At 37.6% G+C, this 14578-nt stretch overlaps 2 protein-coding genes across 2 annotated transcripts in view; one reads left to right on the top strand and one right to left on the bottom strand.

Moving 5' to 3' along the window:
* Nucleotides 1-53: 53 nt before the first annotated feature.
* RINT1 (RAD50 interactor 1) lies at nucleotides 54-11787 on the top strand. Its single transcript, XM_009289044.2, has 15 exons — nucleotides 54-230; nucleotides 722-915; nucleotides 1317-1512; nucleotides 1663-1904; nucleotides 2073-2246; nucleotides 2324-2473; nucleotides 3604-3760; nucleotides 5562-5672; nucleotides 5868-6093; nucleotides 6694-6831; nucleotides 7559-7758; nucleotides 9052-9266; nucleotides 9933-10113; nucleotides 10202-10320; nucleotides 11549-11787. Exons 2-15 carry the CDS (start codon nucleotides 908-910, stop codon nucleotides 11763-11765), a joined length of 2334 nt encoding a protein of 777 aa, XP_009287319.1. The 5' UTR covers nucleotides 54-230; nucleotides 722-907; the 3' UTR covers nucleotides 11766-11787.
* A 94-nt stretch (nucleotides 11788-11881) lies between these two features.
* The window catches only part of LOC103907009 (EF-hand calcium-binding domain-containing protein 10), a 9324-nt gene continuing 6627 nt past the window's right edge, over nucleotides 11882-14578 (bottom strand). The window contains exons 3-5 of the mRNA XM_009289095.2: nucleotides 14263-14427; nucleotides 13922-14006; nucleotides 11882-12797 (exon numbers count right to left, since the gene is read on the bottom strand). Of these exons, the coding sequence (XP_009287370.1) occupies nucleotides 12761-12797; nucleotides 13922-14006; nucleotides 14263-14427 (287 nt within the window). The 3' untranslated portion in view covers nucleotides 11882-12760. The remainder of the gene's footprint in view (nucleotides 12798-13921; nucleotides 14007-14262; nucleotides 14428-14578) is intronic.

The raw sequence follows: 14578 nt of genomic DNA, 5'->3' as shown, positions 1-14578 counted from the left end.
CCTGCGCCCGCTCGCTGGGCGCCGTCCAGCCTGCGAGGGAAAGCGCCGCCTCGGGGGCAGAGCCCGGAGCGGGGGAAGAAGGGCTCGCCGAGGCGTTAACGGCTCGCGGGGAAGGCGGCTGCTCGGTCGCCTGGCTTGGGCTGTGGGCGGCAGGGGGCCTCGCCCAGGGCCTCCCTAGAGCCCGCTGAGCCTTCTAACGCTCCTTGAAAAGGCCTGGCCCTCCGGCGAAGGTGGGTGCAGAGCTGCGTGCTTGAGCAGGGAGATAGTTGGAGGATGCTCTCCAGTGTCCTGTTCCTCTCTCCTCCCGTGTCCTGATCCTTTCCTCTAGTAAGAAAAGGGCACCACTTGGCTAGTAGTCTTCTGCGGTATTATTTGGTTTTATTGCTGCAAACAGCGTGGTGCTTTTTACTGCTCTCTTTTCTGTATTCACTTCTTCCTCAGCAACACACTTGGTCTCCCAGTTTGTTCTTGCTGGTGCTCTCTGTTGCTTCTCCAACTTTGGCTCATCAGTTGCTCCATTTTCTCACACTTTCCTGTTGCCTGTTTAATAGGGTTTTTCACTTAATTAAAGCTTGTAGCAGATAAATTGCAAGTATATAAATTTCACTTTTAAATACTGTTTTGAAAGTGATATTAAAAAGTCAAGAATTGAACTAGCCAAACACTCATTATTGTTGCCTTTTTTTTGTTTCACTGTACATAATCATCCTCTCAATTTCAGGTCTGGTTTTCTCTGGGTGCTGCCAAACGTGTGGATCAGCAAGTGCCTCTTCTGTTATACTGTGTGGGTTTTCTTACAAATATTTCAGTGATGCTTTTATTTTACAAGTCATTGCAAGACCCAAGTGGATACTTTGCTAGTAATACGTCAGTCATTGATTGATACCTCTGGAACATCCTAAACTGTATGAAAAGGTAAAGCAGAATGTTACTATTTTCCTTTGTATTTTACAAAAATATTTTTCCAGTATTTTTCATTAAGTTTTCCATATTACGTATGTAGCAACTACATATATATTGAACTATTTTTAATAAAATTCACACTTTTGGGGAAGAAAGAAATTAACGGGCATATTTCTCTTCAGTAATTAATGTATGATAAATCACCAGTTGGATGCGTAAGCAAGGTTTTATCATATCTCAGCTAGGACTTAGGCCAGCAAATTGTCTCACTTAAGACATTCAATAAATATACTGCTTTACTTAAGTTTCAATTTAGATTGAACTGCCCAGCTTTTCATGGAGTTTTGTGTCCTCAATAGATCAATAGTTGTTTTGCTGTCTTAGTGGTGACTAATTAGAAATTGTGTAATCAGTATTGCAGAGAAAGAAAACATGGCAACCATTGCTGTTAGAAAGAAAGAAGTCACTAGAGATCTAGATCATTGTGATATCCCATACTATGTTTCTGAATTTGTGGAAAGAGAAGTTGGAAATGACTATGATTCTCTGAGGAAGCTAGACAACCTTATCGATAAGCTGTCTGAAAATAAGAAGCAGTTAGAAGAACAGGTAAGCATCTTCCCCCCCATCCCCCTTCTTCTGAATATGCTGTATGACTGATTAAGTATATTTAACTAAATTAAAGCAATGTATTAATAGCTCAAATGGTACTACTCTACATAATGCAGTGTCAGACTTAATACTTCTCTGGGAATGTAGGTACTTACAGTTTCATCAGAAGTCCCTAAAAGAATTCAGAACGCCTTAAAGAATGCAGAAGACTCTAAAAAGTCTCTGGGTCGGCTTCTAGAGGAAGAAACTCTTCTATCTGATTCAATCAATAGCCACTTACTGAAGGCTCAGCCGTGGATGGAGGATCTCGATGTACTGATCAGTCAAGTAGAAGAGATTGAACGACACCTGTCCTATCTTAAATGGATTTCACAAATAGAAGAGTTAAGGTAAAGTTTAAGTACTGCATATATGTTCTGAGACTGGTAACCTAGTTTGTCCCATTATTAAAATGTCTTAGATTTGAGAAAGTTTTATCTTCATTTTCCAATATACAAATTATTCTTTTCTGTTATCTTTAATGAATTTTTGGCCTTGACTTTTCTTCTATTTTATAGTGATAGCATTCAGCAGTATCTGATGACCAACAATGTTCCAGAGGCAGCCAGTACTCTCGCATTCATGGCAGAACTGGATATTAAACTTCAGGAGTCATCTTGTTCTCATCTTCTTGCTTTTGTGAGATCCACTGTTAAATTCTGGCATAAAATTCTCAAGGACAAATTGTCGAGGTAAGAGATGTACTGTCATTCCCTTGTCTTTGCGTTGTACTGTAAATTCGTGTTAAAGTGCCTGTTTTGCCTTGCAGTGACTTTGAAGAGGTACTGACCCAGCTCCACTGGCCATTTGTGGGGCCACCACAGTCTCAGGCATTTGGCCTTGCTGCACCAGCCAGTGCTCCTGATGTATACAACAATTTGGAGACATTGTTTTGTCAGCTTCTGAAATTGCAAACATCGTATCCTTTTGAATAGTTGAGGTGTATTTTAGTAAGAATAATAAATGTCAGAGATGCGCATTGTCAAGGAGAAGTATTTAAAATTTTGTTCTCCCTAAAGACAGAAGATAATTTGAATTTATGTTACTTTGTATTAACATTAGAATTTTTTTGTTTTGTTTTGTTTAGAAAATGCCAGGTGCCAAAGTTCTCCTTTTTGGCAGCAGCAACATTGTAACTCCCAAGTCATCAGATCTAGTAGTCTCATAGTAGCTGACAGTTCAGGTTTCATGAGGATCAGGCCTTATACGCTTCAGCAAGTTTATCCATGTTAATAAAAAAATAATGATGTATATTTTATTTTACACAGTTGATGCTTTTCCTTTCATAGCCTTATTTGAAATCAGCCTTAATCACTTTAGTATGTCCCATCCCAGAAGGAAAAGAGGGAAAGCTAAAGATACAAGTCTTGGAAGGAGACTTTGCAAAAAGGGGAGACTACAGAAGGATTTTCATTGTGCAGCGATAGTAGTCTGCCTTTGAGGTTTATCAGAAGGCACTGCTTCTCATCCTGTTCCTCTTTTTTTTTGTGTGAATTAAATCATAGCTAAAGCTCAACCAAGCAATTTTTCCTGGAGTGGTTGTGGCTGATCATCATGGAGTGGGAAGATACAAGGCCATTCTACACAACCCTGAGTTGGTAACAATTTTGGTCTGGCAGACTGGGTCACTTAAGTTATGTGAAAATGGGAAATAATCTACTGCATTTATTAATCTCATGAGTCTTTTATCCTCCTTTAACAGATATGAATAAGCGTGTTTCTTGGACAGCCCCTGTGTTTGGTACTGATAATGGTGGTTTTCTGTGTTTGTTTTTTTTTTTTAACAATATGAGTTTCCTAAATCAAACTGACTTAAGTGACTTGTATTGTCATTGAATAAATAATCCTTAGCCTGAGTTGTATTAACTATTATGTAAACTGAAATATTTTGAGTATCCTTCATACTTGAGGAATCCTATTGATTGCATAATACTGCCTTCAGCCAGTGAGGTAGAACTAAGAAATGTTCATCTTTATAAACCCATTCTATTGAAATGATGATGTTGGGAGAATTCAACACTTAAATTCATCCTTGACTGTCAAACTTAGAGATGAACTGTTAACCAAACCTAAACAATTGCCAGAAAAGTACTCTTTACCCCTATCGCCACCCATTATTCTTCCGATACAGATCATGCTGAATCCTCTTCAGAAAAGATTCAAGTATCATTTCACTGGAAATAAACAAACCAATGTTTTAAACAAGGTATGGGAGAAAGCTGTTTGATTTTTTTTAATTGTTGTTTTAAGTAACAGATTGCTTATTTAAGTTGTACAGCTTCAACACTTTCCTTTCTGAAACTAAGATTTTTCAAAACTGTGCAGTTCTTGTGTCTACTTAAGTGTGGACAGACATCAAAATAGCACTTGGAGACCTTTCAGAGGCACAGGCATTTTCTCTGGGCCAGGTGATTTTTCTCCCTTGCCCAGATCGTTTAGAAAGCGTTACTACCACTCAGACTGACTCCAATCATTTCAGAAGCTTTGATTAATTTCCTCTGTCTCCTTGCAAACGTTTTTGCACTGTTCCTTATTGCTTGAGCTCAAAGGCTGTACAAAGCTGTGACTTTGATTTTTGGCATTGTCTTTTGCTACTTTCATGTAACTGAAAATGTTGGATTCTGCTGTTAGTATATAAAATGTGATTAGTCTAAAGGCACCGTTATATAATTAGTTTTCGGGGTTAATTTTTTTAATTGACATACAACAAGAGATGTCCAGTTTACCAGTTGGAAGCTGACTCACTTTTTGTATGAATTATCTTTGAAGACTGAGGATTTTTATCTGAGAACTATCATTGGAACAGGTTTCAATGCATTAATGCTGCTATAATGCATCTGCAGCAGAGTTTGAGAGCTGTTTTGTAACAGTTTGCACAAGTCTGTGTGCTTGTATTGACAGTCTTGGCTATATGTAAATATATTTGCAATCTTGATAGTTGCTACTACAGTGCTTTTTTTAAATAATGTTACATATATTAGTGGGGAAGAGGTATTTTAGACATGAATGAAATTATTTCACAAGCAAATGGGAAAATGTTCAAGAGATGAAATTTGTGGACAACAATAGGTGAACAACTATTTTTCTAAAAAACTTGTGAAGAAAAGTTTACATGTAATCTAGTGTCAGATCAGAAAGATATTCCAACAGGGCCTTGCTCAAATTCGGGTTGGGTTTTTTGCTTTGGTTTGGTTTTTTATAATAACTTGGATAATGGAATAAAGAAAATACCCATGTAAAATATTTGAAAGACATCAACCTGGAAGGGATTACAAGTATTTCAGAGGACAGGCTCAGAGTTCACAATGATCTTGGCAAGTTGGGGAGGGAGTGTCCAAAAAAAAAAAAAGCAGTAGACAAGTGAAAATTTAATACAGAAATGAGAAACAGACACACAAAATGTGAGGAATGTAAGTGCAGTTCAACAGAAGGTTCTTCAGCTATTGGGAGTGAGGAGGACAGGAAGTGCTCCCGCTTGCACTACCATTGAAAGAAGCGTTCATCAGAGACTACAGCCCATATTTTTGGGTGCGGAAACTGAAAAAGCTTAAAGGCATTATGTGAAATAGATTCCCCACTTCCAGTGTGGGTTGAGGTTGGGTACAATTGACAGTAAGAATGGAGCTATTGGGAAGAGTTTTCTCAGGAGTGCATCCTTCTTGCTGTACCAAGAAATAAAGACCAGGAGGAAGTATGCGAAGCAGAAAAGAGGACCTCAGGAGTGAGAAAGCAGTAGAGAAGGGGGAGATAAAAAAAATGGAGCTTTTGTTTGTGAAGAAACAGAATAATTGATGCATTTAAGACAATTCAAATCCAGAAATACTTCTCTGATACTGCTTTTATGAAAATTAAAGCTAAGTAAAACACAGTGAAAGACTTGTGTGATCTGAGATCAAGAGAAGGCAGGGGAAGAGACTGGTATTTTTTAGACGTTTGTCTTAAAATGTTAGTAGCATTTGAATAAATGTTTGGATGCATTTAGTATTTTATTTTCTTTTTTAAATAAGCCTGAGTGGTATTTAACACAAGTACTTATGTGGATTGGAAATCATGCAAAGTTCCTTGATGACAAAATCCAGCCAATACTGGACAAGGCAGGATCTTCAGTGAATGCTGGGGTAAGCACTTTCATGGTTTTATATATACGAATATGTAAGTCAACTTCTGATAGATACTTGTGCAAGCCCACTTCCACTGATTTCACTAAGTATGTGGTGAGACTAACTCAGTCTAGTAGCAGTTTATGTACATGTTTGCACATGTTAATACTTCCTATCTCTGACTTTTTTTTTTCACTTTTTTTCTTTCAAAAGCTTGAATTCTCTCGTGCTCTAGTAATGCTGATTTTGGAGAAGCTGGCTGCTGATATTCCATGCCTGTTGTATGATGATACACTCTTTTGTCACCTTGTGGATGAGGTACTTCTATTTGAGAGAGAGTTATACAGCGTTCATGGTTATCTCAGCAGCTTTCCCAGTTGCATGCATATTCTCTCAGAAGAATCCTGCTTCCAAAGGTGGCTAACAGTGGAAAAAAAATGTAAGACTTCCAATGGATTTTGTTGCCCTTTATATTGCACAATCAGAAAGAAAGTGTGTGTATACTTCCATGAACAGCCTTCTCAAATAGGATAAGTCACTTGGACAGGGCTATTACATAAGACATACATATTTTTATACTCTGTGATTATTTTGACTAAAAATTGGTTAGACTCCAATAATGCTGCTTTAGTTTGTAGGACTCTTGCTGTCCGGTATGGAATCCAGTAGGCTTATTTTTAGACAAATGTTATATTTATATGTGTGCAGACAAGGATGAACTTTAAATTGAAATAGGGAGGGGGTATTAACTTTTAAGAAATGAAGAGGAAATATATTGGAAAGGAGCAAGCTAACTATTAAAAAAACAAAACAAACCCCCCAATTAACTCTGACATAGTTGTTAACAGCATTGCAAATGCAGATATATTGAAGCTGGTTTTGTATGAAGCCAGTCATCAGTAGTTTTTATAACCCTGAAAATGTAAAATTTAACTTACTAGAGATAAGGCTTTTATGTTTATATATTTCAGAGGGGCTTTTGTTAGAATTTTTTTTATTATTAAAAACTTAAACAATTTATGAGTTTTGTGCATCTCAGTTGCTCTCCAGAAAATGGACTCTATGCTTTCATCAGAGGCTGCGTGGATATCGCAATACAAAGATATCACTGATGTAGATGAAATGAAAGTCCCAGACTGTGCTGAAACTTTTATGACTCTCTTGTTAGTTATAACAGGTAATTATTAATCTATGGGAATTGCTCTTGTTTGTAATGAATAGTAAAAAAACTTCAGCTATCAGGTTTCTTTACTAAATATCCATTGTCAGCAGTAGTCACCAAATAATGTTGTAAAGTTGTGATGTTTGCAATTTAATAAAAGCTTTCCTGTTCATTTTCTATTTTGGACACCAACTCAAGCATGAATAATCTTGAGCTAGTGACATGTTTGCAGAATAATAATTAAAAAAATACATAAGATATTTAGCATATTAAAACTCGTTCATACTTGAGATAATATAATTTGTTACAGTGCAGTAATAAAAAAATCCTATTACTCCTTTTGACTCTGTGACAATTTAGAAGCTATTGAGTAACGTCTGCTTTCTTGGAACAGAACATAAGAGCAAGTAAGTTTTCAGGAGACACTTAATTGCATATTCAATGGCTTTATCTTACTGTTTGTGAATACACTTTAGGGGCCACGCTGGATGGTGTGGTATAATCACATATCGCTTAAAGTATTAGAATACAAAATGCTAGTGGAATCAGGAGGGGGAAGAATGTCGTTTCTTTACATGTTTAGCTTTTGCGTTGAGTAGTTTCCCTGAAATTGTTAAAATGTCAGCTGTTTTAAATACTAAATGGCGTAAGGTTGTGAAGTAAGATGACTGTAATGTTTCTTTTTGAAAAGCTTTTATTCAGTCTTGGAAAATCTAAAAACATTTTATTCATGTCTTTCCAGACAGGTATAAGAATCTTCCAACGGCTTCCAGAAAACTACAGTTCCTGGGCCTACAGAAGGAGTTAGTTGATGATTTCAGGATACGATTAACTCAAGTAATGAAGGAAGAGACTAGAGCTTCCTTAGGCTTCCGATACTGTGCGATCCTTAATGCTGTTAACTATATAGCGACAGTGTTGGCGGACTGGGCTGACAATGTAGTAAGTAATTATTTTACTTAAAAAGAAAAAAAATTTAAAAGATGAACTTTGGATGTTTGTTTCATAACAAACATTTTATTTTCAGCACTGTTTATCTAATGTATTCAGAAGAATTAAAAGTGTTTTCAGAAGAATTAATTACTGAAAAAATAGAATGAGATGTAAATTAAGATTTAATAAAAGATGTATAAATAAGGACAGATTATTGTTTGAGATCTAAGCTGTATTAATTCTAAACTTTCTAGGGAAATGCAAAGAGAGCCTGGGAAATTGAATAATCTGAACAGACAAAAAAGTCTCCTTTACATGCTTTGAACTGTAAAAAAATTAGTGAGTTGATTTTGGAGATCCCTGAGCCAGTATTAACAGCATTGATGTTGAAGTGCGTGCAGTAGCCTACGCACGATGCTTGAACTACTCCCATGGCAGGTTAGCTTAAATGGATCCAGCATAGGTATTTGCATTGCAACACCGTTTAGGTGTTGCTCAGAAAAGCCACTTGCTGATAACTGGGAATTGGGAATTAATTATTTTGCTATATAATAGCCTGGTGGCAGCATGGCTATTCTGTAGCATTTCAGCTTTTCTATGGTTATTGGTACAAAACGTCAAAAAAAATGTTACAGGTAAAGTGTAGAAATAGGTATTGTGTGCAAGGTGGGCAGCCTCCAAATTCTTTTTGTTTTCATAGGAAACTGTGGCTCTAGCAGAGGATAATCTTGACTTGATAGGGCAGCAGCCTTCATGTTGTATAGCTGCATTTACCTAAGCATCTTGATCTGCTTGAAAGCAAAACCAACAAGTTGCTACCACTATGTCACATGAAACTCGATCCATTTTCTTGCTGTTGTCAGCCCAGCAAATTTAGATTTAATGAACGATTATTGCTAAAACAAATTACAATTAAAGATTCTAGTTTACTTTTGCAAACATTAAAAAGGTCAAAAGCAGTTTGTTGTTTTTTTAAGCATTCTGCTGTCAGTCTTAAAATATCTCTTTAGTACTTCTCTAGATCTATTCCCATTACCTATCTGCTGTTCTATCTGAAACCTGTATCGGTTCCATCACTAGGATTAAACCACTGTGTCTTGTTTTTCAGGAAATCTTGTTTTTCCTGTAAATCAGGACCACGGGGAAAGATAAGAAAGTGTTTTTAAAGTCTTAAAATTTTAAGTTTATAAATGTGTCAGGAGCGTGTTTTCTAGAACCGTGCCTATTAAAGTACCAATGAAAAGTTAAAATGGTAAGATATTTTTTTTTTTGTAGTATTCATATCTGGTTTTGTTTCTGTAGTTTTTCTTGCAGCTACAGCAGGCCGAACTGGAGGTTAGTGCAGAAAGTAACACTGTCAGTAAACTACAGCTAGGGCAGCTGGCTTCAATGGAGAGTTCTGTCTTTGATGAAATGATTAACCTCTTGGAACGCCTGAAACATGACATGCTGACTCGTCAAGTAGATCATGTCTTCAGAGAGGTCAAAGATGCCGCAAAGCTGTACAAAAAAGAGAGGTGATTCTGTCTGTTTACTCTCCTCCCATATTGCAATGTTATTTCCTGTTAAAAATATTGAAGTAAATAAAGGCAGGAATAGCTAATAGGCAAAATTGTTTTCCTGAATAGGAACGGTGCAGGGTAGTAAGTTTTGAAAAATTCTCTTAACACTTACTTCAAGACTATTTTAATGCTATGCTTTCTGAAGTAGTTCCACAATTAGTGGGCCCATTATCTTAAAAACCCTAGGAAGAATTCTGGATCATTCTAGTTTAGACAAGAATTATTTTCTTCATAGTAGTATTAAAGAGTTAATATGAAATGGCCTGTAATGACTGTTCTGTCTTCACAGACTCATAGGGCTTCTCGAATGTTTGCTCCTGAGTAGAATTTCTGAAGTACTTCATAAAAGGAATACAACAACTCAATGATTTCTAGATTAGATGGGGTTTCTTTGAATGGCACGTTCAGAGATTTGTAACTAAAGGCATGAGTTTAATATTAAATGAAATTTAAACATACCATTAGACTGTGATTTCCCATTTCAAATCTAAAAGTAAGGAGAACTCTCTCTGAACCATTGTAAATGAGTAAGATTCTTTCTTTTAAAGGATAATTTTAACTTCAGTTGTTGTAATAGGAATAATTTAATTACAATGACTTCAGTGTGATAATTTCTTTCAGGTGGTTATCTTTACCATCTCAAGCAGAGCAAGCAGTAATGTCTTTATCAAGCACAGCTTGCCCAATGTTGTTGACCCTACGAGACCGCTTGCTACAACTAGAACAGCAGCTCTGTCACTCACTGTTCAAAGTCTTCTGGCAAATGCTTGCAGAGAAAGTGGATATATACATATATCAGGAAGTAGGTATCGGCAGAATGTGACCTATGCAATACAGTGTAGGTGCAAGTGACTGGCCTAAACAGTGGATGCACCTCTCTGTGTTTGTAGATAATAATGGCAAATCATTTCAATGAAGGAGGAGCAGCACAACTCCAGTTTGACATGAGTAGAAATCTGTTCCCTTTATTTTCACACTACTGCAAGAGGCCAGAAAACTACTTCAAGCAGTAAGTAGGCAAACTTCTGATCTATTGGTATGTCAAAAGTGAATGTCCAGATGAATACGTGTGTTTTACGTATCACCAAGATTTCTTCACAGTTAGTTTTGATCCACACTTAAAATATGTGGATCACTTATGCTTCCAGTGTTTACAACTAGGAAAGTTTTGATTCTGCAGCACGCACTCTGACAGCAACAGACTGTGGCATGTGTTCTGGAGTATTTTGTGCGCTCAGGATGTCTACATAAATTAACTTAGGAAGGAATGTAAGTTGCACAGACTTGCAAAACTGGGGCTAAAGAAACTATGCAAAGATATAGTTACAACAGAATAAACTTTCTTTATTGTTAGAAGAAAGACTACTTTAAACTATATTCCCGCTCAGAATTGCCTTGCATAGCAGTCTAGTTGCTTTCATCGATGAGAAGCTACCTTCTTTGTGGTTAGTCTCTTTTAAATAGCCCACAGTCTTCTAAAGGGTCCAGTGCTAAACTCCTAGGCTAACTGGGGCAGAAATCTTAATATTTTTAAATCAATATGGAGCATCACATTCAGTCTTGAACCCTTGAAGACAAAGATCATATATTGGTATTTTTTAATTGGAATATTCACGTAACATCTTCAGGTTTAATTTTTTTTTTGAGCACGCATCACCTTCATAAAGGTAATTGATACATACGTATTATTCCCAGCGTGAGAGGACACAGATGCACAAAGGAACCGTAAGAAATAATGCAGAATGGGTACATGGCTATCTATCATATTTAGACTAGAAACAATGTGACAAAGACAGGGTGTTTGCTCCCTACTGATATTAATTAGGGAAAATGTTCAGATTCTAGCAACTGTTTGTTAAACTGTGCTCTTAAAATATGCTGAATAAGAAGTTTCTAATTATCTTAGGGGAAAATGTAGTTAGGGAAAGCTAGACAGATTAAGTGGTAAATTCCGTTCTGTATTTTTAATACTGGTGGAAAAACTTAAGAAGCAAAAGCCATGCTGAGCACTGGGAGGCAAAATATTGACACTTATGAAATACTGTCTAAGCCTTTTCCCTTACGTATGTGTAAGAACAAGTACGCTATTTGCCTTGATCTAAGCAGTACGTTTCAGTTCAATACTTCTGATCCTTTTCATAAGTCCATGGAGGTGTTTTTGTAACACTTAATTTTGTGCACACAGTGATTATCTCATAGGTGCTTCTCATATTAATCCATATAACTTTTTCCTCTAGCATAAAAGAAGCCTGCATTATCCTGAACCTGAATATTGGCTCTGCCTTGCTTCTGAAGGATGTACTACAGTCAGCTTCAGAAAATGAAACAACATTAAAGCCCAACCAGCCATCTGCAACAGCAGCACTAAATGAACTTGGAGTCTATAAATTAGCTCAAAGGGATGTTGAGATTCTTCTCAATTTGAGAGCTAGTTGGCCAAATACAGGAAAATAAAGACTTCTTCAGAAATGGTTAATAACTTGGTCTAGATTACTTATTTCAAACAAAAGCAAAGCAAGTATGTTGTAATATACTTGAGTTATTTTTTTCAACACTGTATGCTGAACGACTGGTTTAATCTAATCTTATGCCTTATTGTATACCATTTAAAAAAATTTTCAAAATGCTACTGACTTGGTTTCGAACTGCGCAGATCTTACTTTCCATAGCCACCTTGCCATTGCATTTAGAAGCTAAAACCGTCTTCATCTCTAGTGCATGTGTCTGCCTTGTCAGTGTTGTGTGCTGTAACATCATTCTAAAGAATACAGAATATTTCCAGTGTAAATACACCTGTGTACAATACAGACAACTGTTCCTTCACTTAAACACAGATGTTTTACATCTCTAAATCCCAGGTAATGGATGTTCTGTGTTAAAATGTGTATATACAGAACACAGAAGGAAGCAATGAAGGAATATGTCACTTTCTTTTTTTTTTTCTTTCCTGTATCAGAGTCTCTCCTATTTAATTTTTAAAGTTTCTCCTTAAAAATTGCATAAATAGTTGGAAGTGCTACCTTTCTTCAACTGTGGACACTTGTCATAACTTGCTGAAGTTGGTCTTTCCTTTTTAAAACAGCACAAGCCCAAAAAATAAAAAACACCTGAAGAAACAGCTCAATGCTTAAAGTTAATTTTATTCAATGGTAATGAGCAAACAAGTAGCAACCCCTTACTGTAAGCTACAAACTGAAGGAGGAAAGTCCAAGCACTTTTTTTTTAACCATCTAAGTGTATTAAGAAAAGCAATTCTCAAGAGAGAACTCTCCAGTGCCTGGTAAACATGAACAAGTTCCTGTTATTTGTCCTTTTCAGCTGATTGCTCAAATGGGGGGGTGGGGTGCAGAAGGAAAAAAAGAGAGTACTGCTTAAAATCAGCTGACAAACCAGAAGGAGAATTGAGCAAGGTGCCTATTTTTAATATATAGAGCAGACCACTGCTCCAACTAATACACAGCCCAGCTCTCCAGCATCTTTTTCTTCCTAAGACAGAAAAAAAAGAATTCTAGTTAGATAACAATGAAGATAATTAGTTCCAGTTAGTTACCTTGCAGTGATTGCAAGAGTTACCAAAAAATTGCCCCTAGAACCATACGTTGGCCATGAGAAATTATTACAACTCTGTCCTGGTTTCAGCAGGGATAGAGTTAATTTCCTTTCTAGTAGCTGGTACAGTGCTGTGGTTTGGATTTAGTATGAGAATAATGTTGATAACACACCGATGTTTTAGTTGTTGCTGAGCAGTGCTTACACTAGTCAAGGACTTTTCAGCTTCCCATGCTCTACTGACTGAGAAGGCTGGAGGTGCACAAGAAGCTGGGAGGGGGCACAGCCAAACTGGCCAAAGGGACATTCCATAGCATGTGACGTCATGCTCAGTACGTAAACTGGGGAAAGCTGGCCGGGGGGACTCAGTACATAAACTGGGGACTGGCTGGGCATCGGTCGGCAGGTGGTGAGCAATTGCATTGTGCATCACTTGCTTTGTGTATTATTATTATTATTATTATTACTACTACGACGACGACATTATTATTGCTGTTATTATTATTGCTATTATTATTTCAATTATTAAACTGTTTTTATCTCAACCCATGAGTTTTCTCACTTTCACTCTTCCAATTCTCTCCCCCATCCCACCAGGGCTGGGGGGGAGCGAGTGAGTGGCTGTGTGATACTTGGTTGCTGACTGAGGTTAAACCATTTCAAACTCTGAGCTCGTTTCATCTACAGCTGTGTTACTACCTCTGGCAAAGAAGACAATGCTGCTTCACTGTTTCACATTTCTAGATCAGTATTTGAACCCCTGGGCTACCTGAGGACTGTCTGTCTGGTCTGAGGGGTAGGTAATCTGAGAGCTCTGCTTTGAGAGGATCCCGAGACTGAGATAGTGGAGGAAAATGCCGAGTTTGGTTCAGGTTACAGCAAGCCAAGCAAGGTTGGGCAGTTACTGACCTTTTTAAATCTTGCATTGCAAAGTAAAGGAGTTAAGCTTAAACCAGCAAGTCCTTTAGTTATATAGTGTTGTAAATAACAAATCTCAGTAAAATATCTCCTGTGCATACTGCCCCTCCAAAAAAAAAAAAACCCCTTTCAATTAAACTTACACTTCTTCCTTGAATACGTCCAGCGTGATATTCACATCACCTCCAAACTGCAGATCTTCAGTGCTCAGTCCCAAAGTTTTAAGAGCTAAAGTTGAGGAAAGAGAATTTCCCATGCAAGTCTTGGAAAGATTAATTTAACATCTTAAAGTGGCCTAGATGTAATAAAAGGCAAACATACGTAACTTAAAAATATGTAGCTTTTAAAACTTTCCAAGTTGTGTATCGGCAGATGTGTGGATACCTTTAAAGTATACATATGTGTAGCTTTGAAACTATTTTAATAATTCTGTGCAAACAAATACAAACACTTCAGTATGACCTGCTGTGCAGGTGAGACGCACCTTCTCTGTACTGCGCTGGTGTTATGTGGCCTTGGCCTACAACATCCAGCAACTCGAACATGGCAGCCAGGTTGGCCTCGTCCATGAGGTAAGGGTACTCCCCCTCGGCTCGTTTTCCAGCCTTCACCCTTTCCAGCGCCTGGATCAGGAACTCGCGTGGTCTTTCTGCAACGCAGTAGAATTGCCCACAGACGCAGGACAATCAGCTAGTGACCGAAGGTCATGCAATCCCTTTTCCCCCCCGCCCCATCCCCACCCCGCTTTTCGCGGCGCAGGGGCCCTACAGCTGCCCAGGCCGAGACGGGGCACCCGGCCC

The sequence above is a fragment of the Aptenodytes forsteri genome, unplaced genomic scaffold, assembly GCF_000699145.1.
Source record: "Aptenodytes forsteri isolate BGI_AS27 unplaced genomic scaffold, ASM69914v1 Scaffold137, whole genome shotgun sequence".
NCBI classification, from domain to species: Eukaryota; Metazoa; Chordata; class Aves; order Sphenisciformes; family Spheniscidae; genus Aptenodytes; species Aptenodytes forsteri.
This window is presented reverse-complemented; position numbering and strand designations above follow the sequence as displayed.

Coding starts and splice junctions, on each gene's coding strand:
- RINT1 (XM_009289044.2), top strand. Junction 2,247..2,323: donor CTCAAGGACAAATTGTCGAG/GTAAGAGATGTA, acceptor TTTGCCTTGCAG/TGACTTTGAAGAGGTACTGA. Junction 6,094..6,693: donor GCTAACAGTGGAAAAAAAAT/GTAAGACTTCCA, acceptor TGTGCATCTCAG/TTGCTCTCCAGAAAATGGAC.